Here is a 19,501-nt window from a genome sequence, read left to right as displayed (position 1 = left end):
TTTGGGGAAGACGATCTTTTTCCACCCATAGATAGTTAAAAGGACGTAATTAAACAAGGCAAGTGGGTTAATGTGTCAATTTGAGTGCCCCCACCCCCCGGCTGAATTTAGCAACTGATCACTTATTTCGCCATGAATAGGAGCCACTAGCGTCGCTTATGAATTATGATAGCGTGAGTTGATTAAATTTAAAGCATTTGTGTCGGTTACAGTGAAGCTTCGCTTCGGCTCTTCCTCATTAATCCTTAGTCTTGTCTATTTTTCCCATTTCTGAAACCAAAACAACACAAGGGTCAGATGAGCCAATGATCACGATTCCCACCTAGTCTCTTTTTTTTTTCTTTGCCCAGTATGTGATAATGAAACCTCTGGTTTAATCTGGCCCATAATAAAAGTTGCTTTGACATTAATGCACCATCGATTGTCCAGCACAATTAACAGAAAGTAACCTAGTGTGAATCAGCCCAATGCCAGCACTCAGGACCTCGCCTACATGGACATCAACTGTGTGTTCGTCTGCTTCTTGAACTCAAGTCTTACAGTGGTGCATACAAGCACAATGAAGTATTAGCTAATCAAGCAATAACCTGAACGGAACGACAGGTGATCGACGAAATGCACGCAAGAAAATTATAATAATATATGTTCAACGCAGCTTTCATAACAGGAAGTTTCAGCTGAATACAGCAGCTTTACATAATCCATTTCAAGATGATGTTATGGATCGGTTCAGTCTTCACAATGTTGTCGTTCTTTTGTCATTGAGTTAAGAGGACTAAAATCGTTTACTTTGTGCAGGTTTTGCTCAAGCAAACAGATTTTTAGCAGCAGGAAAGAGAAACAGGCCTATCAACTCATCTAAAGAGACCAAAATAGCATCTCGTTAGGTGTTCCTACAAGCTGTTAAATGCATTCTGAGGTACATCAAAGGCATAGTTAGTGATGATATTTTTGACAAGTTCTCATTTTCTTTTAAGCTCGTGGGTTATTTTGACACGGGTTGGAGATAGTAGAGACCAAAATAGTACCTCAGGCTATGCTTAAGTCTGTATTCTTTTATTGTAGCCGCATACTGTGTGAAGCATTCAATATAGCTGCATCAATTGCTTAAGGAGATGTACAACCAGTAGGTTAGAGCCATACCAGCCAAGTGTGACAATAGATCAACTATTACATAGTCCAAGAACCCATTGTTTTATGGGAGGAGCAAGCACATAGACATCAACTATACATCAAGTATCACTACATCAAAGATAGATTGTAGGAGGAGGAACTAGTACTTGATTAGTTTTGCAGGACCGATGAACAGATGATAGATATTTTCCCCAAAGCCACTGATTGAAGAAATATTTCTGAAGTTAAAAAAGATGCTTAACATTGTTAGGTTAATCTAGTGGGCTTAGTTCAAGGCAGGTTGTTAAGATTCATGCACAAAGCTTAATTTTGATCATGGAGTTCATTTTGGAGTTGTGCTCTCAATAGGCCTGCTGGCATCGTGGAGTCAGATTTTAAGCAAAAAAGAGTGAGCACAAGTAGAGGAGTCGACCTGTTTAGTTGAAGAAGTGAAGAACTAAAATCAAAGGGAGTCACCACCGTAGATTATGGGCTACAAATTTAAAAGGAGTTGACCCCTTTAGTAGGAGAGCCGAAAATGTGAAACATGATATCATATCCCACATTGATTGACTTATGTGTTATACTAGGTTTCAATTGTACTTAACTTTGAGAATTGGAAATTAATTGAAACCATATGCTTTAATAGTTAAATTTCATTATGTGCTACTTAGGACATCACTTGCTTGCTTGAAAATTTGTACATCGGGTGTAGGTCAGGATTTGGAAATCTTGATATGTGAACCTATACTTGAGCTTAATTTTAAAATGAAGAAGTACTTGACTAGATGTGGTTGTTTGCATAGTCCACTCTAGCTTCTCTTGAACTCTGAAGCATATAGGTATATCCCATGAAACTCAAGAGTAAAAATATGCAAGAATGGTAAGCGGAATGCCCTAGACTAAAATATGAACTCATCATCTAACTTCAAACTCTAGAATACATAGAAAAATAGGATTGACCGCTTCACCCAATAAGAAACTCAAGCAAAAGAAATCAAATAATTGTCGATAAGAAAGACATATTAGCCATCTCTGAATTTCTTCAAGGATTAAATTTAAAAATTTGAAATCTTTTCCAAAACAGAGTTGTGCTATGATTTTAATACTATTTTAGGCTAACTATAAATGATATCATTCAAGAACATATGGGGGAGTGTACAAGAAAAAAAAGGGAGTTGATGTACACATGCCATAGAAAGGGGGAGTAAAATGCAATAGTCAAAGGTAAAGTATTGCATGATGACATGGGGAGCATATCTATAGTCTCCATTACATGAATTTTGATGGTAACAAAAGGGATAGAAAAACAAGGAAGGATATAAAAATTAGATTGAGCACATAACAAGTCTACAAAGAGGCAGAAAAATAAATAAAAGGGGCAAACAGACATAATATTGAACTTAGGAGGAACCAAAGATTGAAAATAATAACAAACTAAGGTTCTTTTTTTGTAAAAAATCACTTACGTATATGTACTCATTTACACTTTTATTTCTATATGCATATGCGTATTTGTCCTCAAATAAAGGGAAAGAATATTGGCTCAAGATCTCCATTAGATAGTTTTGTTGAAAAGAGTCGAGCCTTTTGAATGGAATTAACTCCTTTTGTGTAGAAATTCAAATTTTCAATTTTTTTAGCTAGGCTCTTGGAAGTAGGTGGCTTCAAACCGAGCCGACTCGAGTTCGGCTTGATTCAATTCGGTATCTCTCGAGCTCGAGATCCAAACGAGCCGAGCTCAACCGAATCAAGGTTCGGCTCGAAAGCTCACGAGTCGGCTCGTTAATGGGCAAGTCACGGGATCGGGAGAGGAGGGGGGGGGGGGGGGGGGTGACGCCGCTCTGGCTGCCTTTGTCACTGTCGATAGCTCCTCGCCGACCGCTACATTCCCTCTGATTTCTTTGCCTCCTCTGTTTCCGTCGTCGCTACTGCCATCGCCAACGACAACTACCCCCCCTGAAGTCACTCGTGCGAGATCATAAACAAGTAAAAAAAAAAAAACTCTTTGTCTCTTCCTCATGGCTCTTGAAGAAATTGAAAAGACATTTTAGTAGAAATACGTTTCTAGAGACTATTAGTGGTTTTTTAAATAAATGTTGAAAATACATTTTTAGTAGAAATAAAGGGTCCATTAGTGCCTCATTTTTTTGAAAATATTTTTCTAATTAGAAATTCTTGTTAAAAAATCATATAATTTTCTAAGTATGATTTTCTTGCCAAGATGGGCTAGAAAATCGTATAGAAAAATTTTGAATAAGTATTTGACAGTTGATGATCTAATACTTTTAGTATGAGGCAATTTTCATAGTATGAGATTTTATTTGATTAAAAATTTATCAATTAGTATAGTAATATATTAGATTAATTATTAATTTTTATTTATGTCCTTAGAAGAGGCAATAAGAGGTCCATTTAACTTTCCTAATAAAATTTTAAAATATTTCTTGTAATTTTCTAGTAAGTCTCTAATAGTAATAGGATTTTATTTAAAGGCTTTTTTTTAAATGTGTAGCCTAGGGAAAATATTTCTAGTTTTTCTTAGAATATAAATTTTTAATGAGGGGCACTAAGGAGGTCATAGTAAATTTATGGCTAGATTCAAAAATTACAAAATAAGCTAGACAATATTTGGGGTAAAAAAGATTAATATTGGTGGGTTCTAATCCATTATCGAGATTCAATCCCAAACCTCCCCTATCATTCTTTTTTTTTTTAAATGTATGCATAATTTTATAGATAATTTATTTGACATATATTTTATTTAGAGTATTAAATGTAGGTTAACTTCGAACTCGGCTAGAGCTTGAGCTCAAACTCGGTTAAAATTATTAGGCTCGAGCTCGATTAAAATTTTAGGCTTTAGGCTAGGTCGGCTCGAGCTCGAGTTCGAAATCATTAAATCAAACTCGGCTTGAACATAGGAAGGTTTAGATTCAGCTGGATTCGATGCCACCCTTATGCTCAATTTTAAGTAGAGGTCATGCCCAATTTTATGTAAAATGTATGTATAATTTTATATACTATTTATTTGACATGTATTTTTTGAAAAGTTTTAAATGTATGTTGGAACTCGAACTGGATACATGTAATTTTTGAAAAATTTTAAATTAATGTTGAAGGTCGAGCTCGGCTCGAACTCGGTTAAAATTATTGGGCTCGAGTTCGATAAGAATTTTAGGCTCGAGGTTAGGCTCGGCTCAAGCTCGAGTTTGAAATATTTAAATCAGGCTCGACTCCACATAAGCAGGTTCGGGCTCGGCTCGGCTCGATGCCACCCCTACTTGGAAGTGACCTGCCATTGTCTCTAGTATAAAAATAAGATTTCAAGCATTTTTTAAGAATTTTGGCCTATTTAACCCATTTTTGCAAAATGACAAAAAATCATTTTCTAGCAATTATAAGCTAGTTTTATAATATTGGAGACCTTTCTATCTAGCCCAAACTCACCCCAAATGTTGAGGACTCCATGCCACAATGTTTTCCAAGCCCCCTAAGTTTATACACACAAGTTTGATACTTTGTGTCTCCTCCAACACTCCAAAGGAAGTTAGTTTAGAAGTTTTCTTCATTGAACTAAGTATTTATGAGTTTCTACTTTAAAAATTTTATTTACTTAGTATGTTTTATGCTAAAGATATTGATCTTGTACTTTGGAATCATAGTTTCACTCTAGCAATTAATTTTGAATGGGCTTTTGCTTAGTTATTGAAAATTGGGGTAGAGTTTAAAAAATCCAAGCTTTGAAATCATTCATTAATCCCATGTCCATATTGAGTTTGTAATTTAACATCAAATAACCTTATTTACTTGAGTATTTATATGTGAGGGTGAACATTATAAATTGGCTGTTACAATCAACTCAGTGATGCAAGTCCCTTGAGGGGCAGTATTTTTAAGGCATAAAATGCAATTTGTTAAAAATATTGTTTGACAACTCTAACATAATGAATTAACTCCAAGGTGGATACACATTGGGAGTGGATTAGCAATTCAAATTGTAACTAATATAAATCATTGTGTCTATTATGGGCTTGTTATTTAAATTATCACTTGTGCTTGAATCTTGATTTTATTAATTGCTTTGCACAACTGAATTATACAAGATTGTATATACTCTTGAAAAAAGTTGAACGAAAGAATAAAAAAAAGTAAAAAATTAACAACAAACTAAAAAATTCCTCTTCACCACATCTACGTTTGTTCCACAATAGACATAACAAATATGATACATATCATGTTATTAAGACCTTTAAAATCTAAAATACATCAAACAATAGTTGATATGCCCACAACTGGTTATAATGTATTCGAACTAGGATGTGGTCTCCTTTTGAGTTTGGACATCTTAAAACCTTTGGTCTCTCATACACCAAGTCTGAGTTAAAAGAAAATGTATAAGATAATAAACAAGAGTATTTAATATTATCTAGCTGCATTAAATGTCTTGTGGTTGATATGATTTAAGTTGCCTAGTTAATTTTTCTAACTTACTTTTATTTAATACATAAGGTTCCTCAATATTGAAGTTGATGATTCCTTAAGTACCTAAATTTTGATGAGAACAAACTTAGACACTTGATATTAGCCTTCGAGTGTGATTTTTTTGTAGAAAATTAAGGTACTACAATCAATTTTTGAAAAACGAGCCAAATCCATAGAGTGGACGAGCCTTCCAGTATAGAGGAAGAGAAAAAAGGAGTCAAAACCCTAGCTACAATGAATTTTGAAAAAAACATGGTGACCCCTTAATAAAAGTTGACCCCATCAAGCAAAAGGAGTCGAATCGAAGTGACAAACAAGAAGAAGAGAGTCAACCCCATGAAGCCAGTAGAAAAGAGAAAGGAGATGAACCTCAATTACAACGACTTTGATTGAATACTCAATTTATGTCAAAAGAACCTATGACAAGAAGCAAAGAAGAAGAAAGAAGGACATCGCTTACAAGAGAACAATGAAGAAGGAAGGGCGTCAACTACGATATTAGAAGGTGACACCGAAGTATGAGAGACATGAAGCATGAAGGTTAAATAGAGGGTTTTGCATGAGAAGACAACTCAAGGGTAAATCTGGAATATCAAAGAGGGTGGTTAAATTTTGGAAGAAGGGCCCAAGCCCATAAGAAATGGACCCACCGTGATCACATGAGCTGGCATTATGAGTCTTACACAAGAATAAGTCTTACAGAGCCACAATTATTATGGAAGGAGGTCTCAGAGAAGAATTTAAGTTTAAAGGTGTTTTAGTCATGTTAGTCTTTTATTTATAATGGGTTATTTAATTATGCTAGGACTTATCTTTAAGTGATAGAGTTTGAGTGTAATTGGGAAAAAGGTAGTTTAATTATAATTGGACTATACTATTTTCCTCTATTACAGATAGAGGTTTATGTACTCTGATTTCTACCTGTGAGAGTTGTTGCCAGGGTTGGGACACCGTGATGGAGGAGTTCATTACCGCATATATGTTATCCCCCTTATTTGGCATTTATTACTCCTACCACTTGAGAGTCGTTGTCTTGTGGAAGGGACACGGTGATAGAGGAGTTTTACTACACTTCCGAGCAGTGCATATAGACCCACTACCTGTGAAAGATAGGAGTGCCACTACCTGCGAATGATAGCAGTGTGTCCTACATCTAGCATAGGTTATGACTGGAGTATGGAGCGATGTCATACAACTTGGAGTGATTTTATTCTTAATTATCTTATGCCAACTGGGCCTCATGGAAGAAAGCACCAGCGTGAGGGGGAGTGTTGGAAGATATGGAGGACTGCCATTTTATACGAGAAGATCCTATACATCATTTGTAGCAAGCTGGGAGTTCATGATGTTCTCTCACCCCCAACTTGAGAGGGAGTGTTGGAAGATGGGCCCAAGCCCACACGACCAAGGAAGACCCACATATGCAAGTGTGTTGGAAGATCATCCCAAGCCCTAAGACTAAGGAAGACCAACATATCCAAGTGTATTGGAAGATGGGCCCAAGCCCATAGATATGGGCCCACCATGATCATACGAGTTGGTGGGACCTACCATGATCACGTGAGGGACATTATGAGTCTTACACAATAAGAAGTCTTACACAAGAAAAAGTCTTACAAAGCCACAATTATTATGGAAGGAGGTCTCACAGAAGAGTTTCAGTTTAAAAGTGTTTTAGTCATATTAGTCTTCTATTTATATTGGGTTATTTAATTATGCCAGGACATATCTTTAAGTGTTAAAGTTTGGGTGTAATTGGGACTAAGGTAGTTTAATTGTAATTGGACTATACTACTTTCCTCTATTATAAATAAAGGTTCATGTACTCTTATTATAATAAGTCAAGAAATATTTCTCTTTTTCATAAATTCAAAATTAAAGAAGTTTTACTTTCCTCTTATTAAAAGGTATCTAGATATAGGACTTTATTTGATGTAGTAGTTACCTATAATTTCTCTTTTAATTATTTAATATTCTTGCATTGATTTATGTAATTAGGGAATCCTAATTGATTGAAGAGTTTCTCAAATAATGCACTGAGAAAAGTATAAATAGGAGTGTTGGGTGAAAGAAAAATCAGTCAAGTTTTTTTTCTAAAATCTTTGTTGTCTCTCTTTTCCCTTTCCAATTCGTGCTCTAGCACCTCTCTTTTGATCTCTTTTCCTTCTGGCTCTCACTCTGTCTCCTTCTCTTCCTCTACTTTACTTAAATCTACTTCCCTTCTCTCTTTCCAAACCTCTTAACCTTTCACTTTCAATTCTTTCTTGCACTTTTAAAAAAGTTAAGGACCTTTGTCTAGTGGGTTCTTATTAGATTTTTGAAATAATAATAAAAATAGACACAATAACAATTGACTACATGGGAGTTGATCCCATCTAAGTAAACAATATAAAAATAACTCAACTCCACCTAATAGGGAGTTTTTGAACAAAAAAAGGAGTCAACCCTTGTATAGTGTAGAAGCAAGAGGAGTCGTCGAGCCCTAGGGAGAATTCAACTAAAGAATCAAGTTGTTGGAAGAAAAAAGAGAGTTAACCCCATGCTACAGTTTTGAAGATTTTGAATGTTAAACTCAAATTTGGAAGTTTTCAAAATTTTAAGTGACATACTAACATGTTCAACAGTAAAAATAGGTTTTATTGATTATTTTTATGATTTTTTACCTAGTTTTCGCTAAATGTTAAAAATAATTGTGCATCCATTCATGACAACTAGTTTTTTGAATGCTAGGAATCATGTTATATAAACCCATCTCATCCCAAATTTGAGATATCATTGACTACATCAATTCCAAAGATCCCAAGTGGTTCTACTACTATCCTCAAATTGTAGGTATCTTAAAAGCTTAAAAGGAGGTGATTTTGCAAAGGTTTTAAGTAAGATCTAAGTATTTCAGTGTCTAGATTTTGATATCTAACTTAGATACTTAGTTTTATTGATTGCTGAATAGTTGCCATTTGATTTTCAAAACATATTAGGCTTAAAATCTTCATATTAATTTAGTGATTATAAGTTGCCTTGCAAAATCCCTATCCAATCCTTGGTGGGTGAGAAGTCAATTCCTCTAATTAAATACCCCCTTGTGAGCATTCAATCTATCTCTCTTGTCCCCTTTGCTTTGCTACAAAGCCAAGACATTTTAATACCTTTAAGGAGGTTCATTTGCTCCAGATTCTCTCAAAAGAAAAGTACTCATCCTCTTTAGACTCCTTAGATAAGATAAGACGTTTTCAGTTGAAGGCAAGCCACATACCATCATTGACCAAAAAATACTCCTATCCATACCAGATGAGCATTCCTTCTCTGTCCGCCCTAAGGCCTCACCATCGTTACAAAGACCGGATAAGGTTGCAAATGGACTCAAAGAAGTTGTGGCACTGACCAAAGTTTCAAAATAGAATGGCGCTGCAATAAGACTTTTTGCTTTGAAGGTAGAATTGGACATTGCTAGAACAAGCTCATCCGATTCATCATCTTCAAAAACAACTGTCACTAGAGAAACATCAGTCTCAAGTAAAGCCGAATCCAAAGGTGCAAAAAGATTTGTAGCAGTTAAATACGCATAAGCAACAGAAGAGAGAGAACAAGCAACGACCCTATTTGCCACACCAATCCTAGCCTAGCGTGAAAGCCGTAGTGCGTTAGCGCAATTGTTTGATTGCTCATTTACTCCCAAGTGGTTCTACTAATATTCTCCAATCGTAGATATCTTAAAAGCTCAAAAGAAAGTGATTTTGCAAAGGTTTTGAGTAAAATCTAAGTATTTTAGTGTCTAGATTTTGAAATCTGACTTAGATACTTAGTTTTGTTGATTGATGAGTAGTTGCCATCTAATTTTCATATCATATCAAACTAAGAATCGTCATATTGATTTAGTGATTATAAGTTGCTTTGCATAATCAGCTTAGTAGTATTTTTGAGTACTATTTATTTTAGCATTAAACATTAGAGTTGTTGAATTGCTAGTACATTCACCTTGGATTTGGTGTAATCTTATTTTTGAATTTGATTGTAATAATTTGTCTATTAAGAGGCCCAATTGTGTTTTAACTAGATACATAAGTAACCCTACATTTGTAAAGCAATTAAGACTTATATAACTTGATTGGTATATGCTGAAAAATAACCCAAAATTATTATTATGTTAGATTTTCTTATGTAATCTTATTGGTAGGATTTACTAATCCATGGACTAGCATTGGATCTAATCATTTCCAATCACATAAAGATGTACTTCTTAATGTGAATGAATTGTCTTCACCATTTTATTTAATTAGAAAGGACTAAATCTAATCTTAAACCATGAACTAAAAATGATAGTCTTATATTCTAAAACTATGTTATTCAAACTTCTTGATACAAGTCTCAGGGCTTTCGACTTTATTTCAAACCTTATTTGTGAAATCAGAGTTTTCTTAACTTATAGGCCATTAATCAGTGTGTATGAACAACGAGTTGGGAGTCTCTACATTCTTGTGGCTTCCTTTCCTCTCGATTGGGTATTGGGTGTCATTGTCATGTGAAGTTTCGACTAATTCATGATACGTTAAGAACATTTTTTTTGTTTAGAGCTAAACTAAAAGTCTCCAATAATAGTTGCCAACTTTGGTTGTCAATTAGGCTTCTTTGCAATGAAGAGAATGTTATAGAAGAGGAGGAAAACCGAGGGAGAGGAGAGGGAGAGAGTATTACTTGTAGATTGAGGATGGTGTTTAGCAAGAAAAATTAGGTCGACAAGGTCAACCCAATGTTTTTTTGGGTGGTAGTTTTTCGACATTTGATGGTTATAAATCTTTAATTGGAAAATTTAATGATTTTCCAGGTAGATATGCATATCTAAGAAGAATAGGTACTAAATGAATCCAAAAAAATATATTTTTATCTGAAAATGCATTTCTAACTTTTTATGAAAAGGGCACTAACGGATAAGGAAATCACAACTCAATCTTCTTTGAAGATAGGAAAATCAAGAATTTTTACCTGCCAGTCTAGAGCTAGAAAGAAAACCTTAACGATTAATTTGAAATCGGAATCAGGAACTTTTACCTGTGAGTTTCGAGTTGAAAAAGAAATCTTAATGGATCCTTATCTGATAGAAACGGACTTGTCTAGCAATGAGAAATTATTCAAGACAAAATTGGTTACATCATCTGAGTTTATAAGGTTGAAAAGCCTAAATAAACCAGATAGAACAAGTTTTAATAAGTTTTTAAATAAATTTAAGAAAATAAACTTTCAGACATTATAAGGAAATTCCTGATATGAATTTTCTTCGTAACAGATATAATAGCCTTGTGTCGTCTGATAATATAACTCATCATGAAGATGAGGCGCAATGCTGATGTATGCTCCCTGCCCTCCCATGTTATCGTCTACATTCAACTAGTATCTTATTCGTATATCCGAAGACCGGAATCTATTCAATGTTTCAAGTCACATCTTCGGCCCTCTCGTGTTACATTCCCTTCATCCGCCCACCACACGTCAAAATCGATGGGTCGATACTGTGGAAAAATGGCCATGTACGTGCACTTCATGCAAACCCACGTCAGAGCCGACCTCAAGCGGTGACATCATCAAACGCGTCTTCCGCTCATAAGATCTGGAGCTTTCGCCAGAAGACTCAACACTCGAGTATTCTTCTCGTGATCAGTCGTTGTAGATATACGTATTTATGAATACTAATAAATGTATTTGTTTGTCCAAGTATGATCATAAGTATACGTAAACAGAAATTAGGAAATTTATTTAGATTGGATGATAGAGTCCACGTTAGGTGGACGTTAGGCGTTCCGGACTCACCAGAGGTCGCAACTTGCCATGGTCATGGCAATTTTTTTTTTCAGTAAATTCAACTAGGTGTCAGATCTAAATTGAATTCCATGAACACTTGGACATGCAACTTGCTGACCAAGGTTTGTTTTTCTATTCTCTCTACCATTTTTGGATTTAAAAAAAAAAAAAAAAGACCAGAGCTAAGTGAAACTCACAACCATAGACTTAATAGTTGATGATAAACTTAATTCCAAGTTATCTACTAACCAGTTGTCACTTAATTGGAAATAGGGGGATAACGATGGTCAAGTTAATCGGGTGGGGGAAGTCGCCACTGGCTTGGCAAATTGGGGTATATAGCGAAAGGTGCACAGCGTGAGAAGCCGTCAGAGTTATCAATCAGCAAAAACGAGTCAGCATTCCACCAAAAATCTGATTAATTAATAGCGACTAAGAGGAAAAATCATCATTGTCCAACGGAAATCAACAAACGACCGTCCCGGCCACGTTCCTCAGTTTCCTTGACCGCCGTCTTGTCATCTAGCGCCTGCGGTCGTATGGCTCCCACCTCCCTCTGAGCCGAGGCGGCACATTTAATCCTTGGATCAAATAAAGGAACAGCCAGGATCGTGGAGCACAACATGTCAGTGTGGTCCCCATCGGGACCAAGTTGTCTGGACCATGCACTATAGGAACGGGGAGTCTCAGAGGACCACCAAATTGGATGCTGGGTCAATCCGAGTCGACGATTAAATAAGGAAGACTTACTAAAGTGCAAAAATAAATAAAAGACGAAAAGGTTGAAAAACGTGACCGAGATAGCGAACCCACCACGGAAAGGGGTTGCCTCTTCGGTCAAGATGGAATTCCGTCTCCTTTGACTCACCTCCTCCCAAACCATGACCGACATCATGCCTTTGCCTCCTCCACCAATCGCATCCTTCGTAATTATAATCTCTTCATTACTTTAGCACCTTCTGAAAATGGATGACGATTCAAATCTTATGTCCTCTTCGCAAGATTCATTTCACCTCCTGCTCTTTCCTACGACTTTCCACTGGACGGCACATGATTCTCTCTCTCCCTCTCTCTCTCTATATAGTCCTCCCTCTTCTTCCTCCAGCTCCGTCTGCTACCTGCCCCTTTTACATCACTTCCATCGCTTTGGTCCTCTTGCTTGGATTTTCGGACATGGTGTCTGCTTTGGTCGATGCCTCTCTCAGCTTAGATCTCAACATAACGGCTCCGGCGGGCTTGAAATGCGACTTTACTGATCCGGCTAGGGAACTTTCAGAGAAAGATGAGGTTGGTATATTATTTGTGTGAGGTTCTTGTTCTGTTAGTCACGGTCTTCAATGATCTCGCTCAAGATTCTGACTTTCGCTGTGATTGGTTGGTGGCATACAGGCGGTTGTCTTGGAGTCAGAGTTGAATCGAGTGAGCGAGGAGAACCAAAAACTCACCCAAATGCTTAGCGTGATGTGTGAGAACTACTGGGCTTTGCAGTGTCAGGTGAGGGACATGTCCAGCAAAGCTCTGGAGAAGGAGCCGGCGTTGTCAAGGAAGAGGAAAGAAGAGAGTCTTAACCTAGATGACTGCAGCAAACTTGAAGTTAATCGCAATGGTGTTTATCACATTTCTCACGTGGATAGCAGCTCCAGTGAAGAGTCTGCTTGCAAGAAACAGTGCAAATTTCCGGGGTCAAAAATCTCCAAACTCTACGTCCGCACTGATCCATCCGATTCAACTTTGGTACGTCCGACACTGCAAATTTATCTAGTTCTGTAATTTACGTTATCCCTTTCTGATCAAACTATTGAATCATAAATCAGAAGAAAAAAAATCGGAATTTTTTACCAATAATATTATCATTACTAGTCCTCACCGAACAAGTTTCTTGTACACAGTTGGTGAAAGATGGATATCAATGGAGGAAATACGGGCAAAAGGTCACCCGGGATAACCCTTGTCCCCGAGCCTACTTCAAATGCTCCTTCGCGCCGTCTTGTCCCGTTAAAAAGAAGGTAAATCTCTTAAACCTTCCAATCTACTTCAGTTCTTGTCAAGTCTACTGATCTGCATCCGAGCTAATACATGGTCAAATTTGTTCTCTTCAGGTCCAAAGAAGTGCAGACGATCGATCATTATTAGTTGCAACATACGATGGCGAGCACAATCATCCCCACCCCTCACAAACCAATATGCCTAATAGTTCAAGCCATGGCGGAACGAGCAGCCCAGTCCCTTACTCTCTCTCCCTGAGCTCCGCCAGCCCTACCGTCACACTCGACTTGACGCGGCCAAGGTTTGTTCAAGAAGCCACCGATATGAGTTCTCGGCAAGGGATCAACTCCACAGGAAGCCATCCGTTTCTAGTAGAACAAATGGCTACTTCTCTTGTGAAGGATCCAAAGTTTACGACGGCACTCGTTGCGGCCATTTCTGGAAGGATTCTGAAACCATCTCTGGCCGGCAAGTGGTGAGGGACGGAGAAACATAGGTGCTACTTGTTCTGTACATAGAAAACTTTGAGCTGTGAAAAATGTAAACGCTGTCTGAGGTTTGGACAAGTCTAAATGACGCTGTGTGCGTTTATCTGACTAAGAATTCACGTTACAACTTGACTAAAGTGTTGATCACTTCGTACATATCAAGGAAGCCGTGGAATGGAGCAAGTTTCCTTCTGGTAATCTCGATGGAAATCAATTGTAAGAGATTAAATTGAAAAGTGAGACAACAAACGATCAATTGAACAAATGAGATGAAACAAAATGTAAAAGCCATACCAGCGACCCCAACAAGTTTACAACCGACTAACCTTAGCATCGGGCCGGTAGAGATCAGCCAAATAGAAAAAATTAAAAATAAATTCTTTGCTTCTCGATCTGTATGCACTGATTTTTTGAATGGAAGAGAGTTAAGAATCTTGCCTTGGCATACTCAATGTCAAGTTGGAGCATTAACTCATCTGACTCATCCTCTTCATGTATCCTGAATCGTTGTACCACGTCTGCAACATCCCTTTCTCTTAGTTAAACGGCAACCAAATATCTCTCTTTCGTTGGAGGACCGTCAAGAAAAATATGATGTTGTACCTCGTGAATCAAGCTGGAACGTGCGGAGTTGGGGAGGGAACGGTCAAAGAGGGAGGGACAAAGAGGGCAGTTGCGGGACAGCAAAAGCCCGTTCCGGTGGCTGAGTTGCGGTCGGCGGCGGCACTTGAAGGCTCTATCGGAGCTCAGCTTATGCGTGGACGTGGACGAGCGTGTGGCACAGAGAGGAATTTCCAAAGGGGGTTCCAAAGAGGAGTGACGCTGAGGAGACGGGTCTTCAGCGACGGGAAAAGGAATTGCTCAGAGAGATCGATAGCTCTGATACTATCTAGAACAATCAGAAGGAAGAAAATATTTTCATCATACTTTATATTCGTGAAAACAAGTATTTATAGTTTACAGAAAGATAAAAAAAATTTAATTATATGATAAGAGTTGTCGCTGAGATTACGCCTAGAGGGCTGCTCTTCTAATCATAATTTGATTCAAAGTAGGCTTTTTTTGGTTTCTGAAATTCTTAAAAGGATCACATTCGCGGGATCAAATCAGTGTATAACCCTTTTTTTTTTTTTTAATCTAAAATGGTCATATGCACCTCTTACATAATCAAGTTCTTGAAATTGTTCATGAGGTGAGAAAGAGAAACTGAACAATTTCCCATAAAATTATTTCAGAAAATAGATGTCCTTGTTTCAATTTGCTAGTGGAAAAACCAAACTTCTTCCTTACGGGAAGAAGACCATATTCAAACACTTTAGCAATGCATAAGAATTTTCTGAACAAAAAGCCATGTGTACAAAAAAAAAAAATTCTGAAATGATGGTATCAAATTTCAATTTATTTGAGGATATCAGGTCATACAAGATTTAATACATCTATGATTTCAGAAACATTATCTTGCTCCCACGATCCCCATTAAGATAATTTTGATAATAACAAATATTTGAATTGTTAACAATATGTATTAAGTAGTGTATTAAATAAACTCTCAAAGTAAATTTTCTATTAATATATCTGTTTGACTGATTGTGGTCCATCCCAATGGTCCATACAAAAGGAAAACCGCTAGCTTATGCTAGAAAACGCATCATCAAATCAACCCAACAACATTGCTTATTCGAGCAAGAGAAAGGAAAAATATTTTTTTACAAATAGCTAGCCAGCCTAGAAACGGCAAGAAGAGTAATGTGAGCAAAAAAAAAAAAACTCATGTATAGAAGTAAAGTACATCAATGAAAAAGATGAAGATCTAAAGTGAAAAGATAAAAGGAGTCAAACATATGATGAAAAAATAGTAATAGGAGTTTACTCCTATGGAAAGGTTTGAACCCTTGTCATGATAGAGACAATAAAGGAGTCACGTACAAAGAAATCAAAAGTTTTGAAAGGAGAAAAAGAGTGGAACCCATTGGGTGGAGTAGAACCCTCATGGGGGGAAAGGAGCCTAATGGGAGGAGTCACCTCCACCTAATAACAAAATTTGGAACAAAAAAAGGAGTCGAAATCTATACGATACAAAACCAAGGGAAGTTAAACCCCGACACGGGATTCAACCCCATGTTTCAGAAATTCAAAGTTTTTGAATGAGAAACCCAAATCCAATATTGTAAATCTTCAAATTTTATAAGTGACTTACCAACATGTTTAGTAACAAACATAGGATTCAATAATTTTTTTACATAATTTTCGCTTGTTTCTAAATGAAAAAATAGTCTTATCCATTCATAATGGCTAGTTTTTTTAACATTGAAAATCTTGCTATTTAACTCAAACTCTTCCCAAACGAACACTCTCGCTGTACCAATAGTGAAAATCACCTCTTAAGCCTTTACACATGCTTTAAAAAGTTTTTGCCTCCTTCATTGCTTGAAAGGAAGGCAAATTTTGTAGTTCCCCCTTTAAGTTTAAGTATTTTTGGGCTTGTTCATTCAAATCCGTAATGAATACTTAGATTTTAATTTGTTGAATGTGTGCTAAGTACAGCCATGCCATTGTGAGCAGTTGTGTGACTGACAACCATTTGAAATCAATTTTGCACTATCTTCCGTTTTCATATCATATCAATACATGTTTGTATGTCATCTTAATTGGGCCTTTGAAAGGGATTTTATTAAGTATTGAAATTTGGGGATAAGGTTTCAAATCCAAGTATTTACATGCATATTCTTTGAGATATTTCAATCATACTTGATCGAGATATTTCAATCATACTCTTGGGCTATACTTTGGAATCAATCATTACATTGAGTTGTTGTGTGTGCAATTTCCCGGTTAAAAAATAAAAATAAAAAATCCTAGATTTGCATTGAGCCTACATTTTCAAATCAAGTCATTGATGTTTATTTTGAATTGACTATATTTTCAAATTTAGTCATTAAGGACTACTTTAAGCTATTGATTACATTGGGTAGGTACTTAGGATTGATGTACCTAATAGTTTATGCTTTCATTGTTAAAATATGTTGATTAAGAGGAAATTAACATTGGACATATTGTAAGCAAGCGATCTTGCCATTGCATCAAGCATTGAGTAGGTAAGACCATCCTCACCCCAAATTATTTTATAAAAGTTGTTGGTTGAGGAGTAGAAGTTGTGTTTGTTATTATGTGAGCCATAAGACATTATGTAGGTTGGTGCTGTTGAAAATCCATTTGAGTGTCTAAGTTGGTGTACCTAGTGTGCTGCAAAAGTTCCTTGTGTGAGTCTAGGCATGTGTTGCCTAGTGAGCAGTTAGAAAATTCCTTCATGGGACTAGGCTAGTCTGCCTAGTTGATTGTTGTAAATCCAAGTGAAAGAGTACTATTATAAGTTGGTTAATATGGTTAATTGAGTGGTGTAAGTCCCTGTGTGGGCTACATTGTAATTGATCTTAGAGGCAATTTATTGTAGATGTCATACAGTAACTCAAGCTTAGTCTATCATCAAGGTGCTAAAACATCACGAGAGAAGGACAAAAAAATCTGTAAAATGATTGTGAGCCACCATAAAATATTTTATGTACTTTGTATATAATTGGTTCAACAAGTACCAATGATCATAGTGCATGAACCTAAACTGTAAAATTGACCTTACACTTTAAATTAATTTAAAATAGGTATGAATTAAGCAAAAGGAGCTACAATAAAAGCAAACAAACCTATCCACCCCTCTTTTAGGTTTGTTCCCTATTGTTGAAGAAGTTGTATCAAGGAGTCCAAGATGAGTCTCTTTCAAAACATATCTTACAAATTTCATGGAATCTAAGGGGAATTTCATGCAAGACAAATATCACAAGAGAAGTAAGCACAAAGGAAAAACCTAGAATAAAGGAGGATATTTCCTAGTTATGCTTTGTCTTTTTATGTTAGGTTAGCAAGTTATATTTGGATGTAATTGGTGACTTTGGAAAACTTTATTTTAGTAAATTCAAGTTGTATTCCTTTATAAAAGACATGAAGTAAGAGAGCATAACACATCACGCTCATATTTTTTTCTCACATATCATTATGCACGCCCTCTCTTGGTCCTCTCTTTTCTCTCCTTTTCTTTCCATGTTTTCTCTTCCTCACTCTATCTCTTCCATGCTTCCCCCTTGAAACTTAACATGGTATAAAACAGGGCAAATATCTGACATGAAAAAGGAGAAGAAGATGGATAAGAAAGGGAGGAAGAAGAAGAAAAGGAAAAAAGTGGAATTTTCCAATTTTTCCTTTAGTTTTCTTCCTTCACAGTTACTATTTACTTTGGATTTTGCACTATTTTACTACAATTTTGATATATAAAATTATATATTTCCATAAAAATCTTGCTCTAGTTTCCAACACAAAAGAATTTTTGAAATCATATTTTTTACAAAAAGAAATCGACATATGAAGCAACAAATATCATACAACAAAAATTTTTCTAGTAATAGAAGAAAGCTTCGATTTGTGGGAACTTTTATGCCAAAATGGCTGAAAATTTATATAAAGATTATATGTCAAATAAATGTTTATGATTATAGTTTCTAACTGAAAAAAAACCCTTTCTCAGTCCAAGTATTTAAAACAAATATTTTAGCATTGGAAGAATCAAAAGTGAGGTTGGATGTATGTTTCTTGTGAAAATCTGATACCTAGCACCCATTCCTCTTTTTTAAGTCTCCATGTTTTATGAAAATTTTCCAATTCCAGTGCTTGTAATTTTGATATTTAATTAGGATTTTTTGAATTGCATAAAATAATTTTTTTTTGTCAAGTTTCCTCCTACATCCTCTTTCCATCTTGTAGTTCCATTAATGATAAAGTCAGCAATTTTTTGAATTAGAAAGTCTTGTTTCCTGATTCAAAATTTCATATATTAGTGTCTTAAATCTCTTTTAATGTAGAATTTCTTTCTTGAATATTAAGTTATGTTAAAAAGCAATTGCCTCACATGAGAATTTTGTGTTTAGAAAGTTTCTATTTTTATGTCTATCTAAAATCTTTCTTTATCATAATTTTTTTTGTTGTAAAATTCCTCAATAAATATTCATAGAAGAATTATTTTTATCACCCTCTTAAGTGAAACTTAGTTTTTATCCATCTATTGGTCTAAAAGAGTCTCCTTCTTTTGGAAGAGTTGCATTGTGCTTCTTCTTCCGTTTGAAGTATGGGAGTTGCTATCTTTTAATTCTCACCCTTAACTACTCAAAGTAATTTCTTTAATTTGTGTTTTTTAAAGTACTTTAGAGCGATGCCTATTTTGGCCCCATTATCGTCACACAATAGATATTAAGCACTTCGATGATGTTTATTTACACTTGTGATTAGGGATGGCTGGAGGCAGCCCTCGGATGAGTTTTAGAAACCCAAACACCCCACCACCCCTCAACCTTACCCATCAAATTCAAATTCGTCTACATAATGTGATAGGCTTGATTATTTAAACTTTTCCCTCCCTATGGCCTACCTAACAACTTTTTTCTACCCCACAACTCACCCAATCCGTCTATTTTTTTTCCCGAATTCTATCATTTTGTGAGAGAAAATTTATTAAATAAGAGATTTTTTTTTCTCAATAATTTTCTATTGCCAAACAACAAAAATATATTTCTCTCTCATTTTATTTTATTTTA

General features: G+C 35.9%; 1 protein-coding gene across 1 annotated transcript; it reads left to right on the top strand.

Annotated features, from left to right (window-relative positions):
* Window positions 1–12,564: 12,564 nt before the first annotated feature.
* Window positions 12,565–13,920, top strand: LOC137950270 (probable WRKY transcription factor 40). The gene is made up of 4 exons (XM_068796658.1): window positions 12,565–12,678; window positions 12,781–13,125; window positions 13,281–13,397; window positions 13,491–13,920. The coding sequence occupies exons 1-4, from the start codon at window positions 12,565–12,567 to the stop codon at window positions 13,854–13,856; spliced, it is 942 nt and encodes a 313-aa protein (XP_068652759.1). The 3' UTR covers window positions 13,857–13,920.
* Window positions 13,921–19,501: the final 5,581 nt, after the last annotated feature.

The sequence above is a fragment of the Aristolochia californica genome, unplaced genomic scaffold, assembly GCF_029961685.1.
Source record: "Aristolochia californica isolate CCGP_79_NKW_82.1479 unplaced genomic scaffold, dmAriCali1.0.hap1 SCAF_14, whole genome shotgun sequence".
Taxonomy (NCBI): Eukaryota; Viridiplantae; Streptophyta; class Magnoliopsida; order Piperales; family Aristolochiaceae; genus Aristolochia; species Aristolochia californica.
This window is presented reverse-complemented; position numbering and strand designations above follow the sequence as displayed.

Bases quoted from the DNA above. Each gene is read 5' to 3' on its own strand.
- LOC137950270 (XM_068796658.1), top strand. From the start codon at position 12,565: ATGGTGTCTGCTTTGGTCGATGCCTCTCTCAGCTTAGATCTCAACATA. The intron at 12,679-12,780 runs GTTGGTATATTA...GGTGGCATACAG, and splicing joins AACTTTCAGAGAAAGATGAG to GCGGTTGTCTTGGAGTCAGA. The intron at 13,398-13,490 runs GTAAATCTCTTA...TGTTCTCTTCAG, and splicing joins CTTGTCCCGTTAAAAAGAAG to GTCCAAAGAAGTGCAGACGA.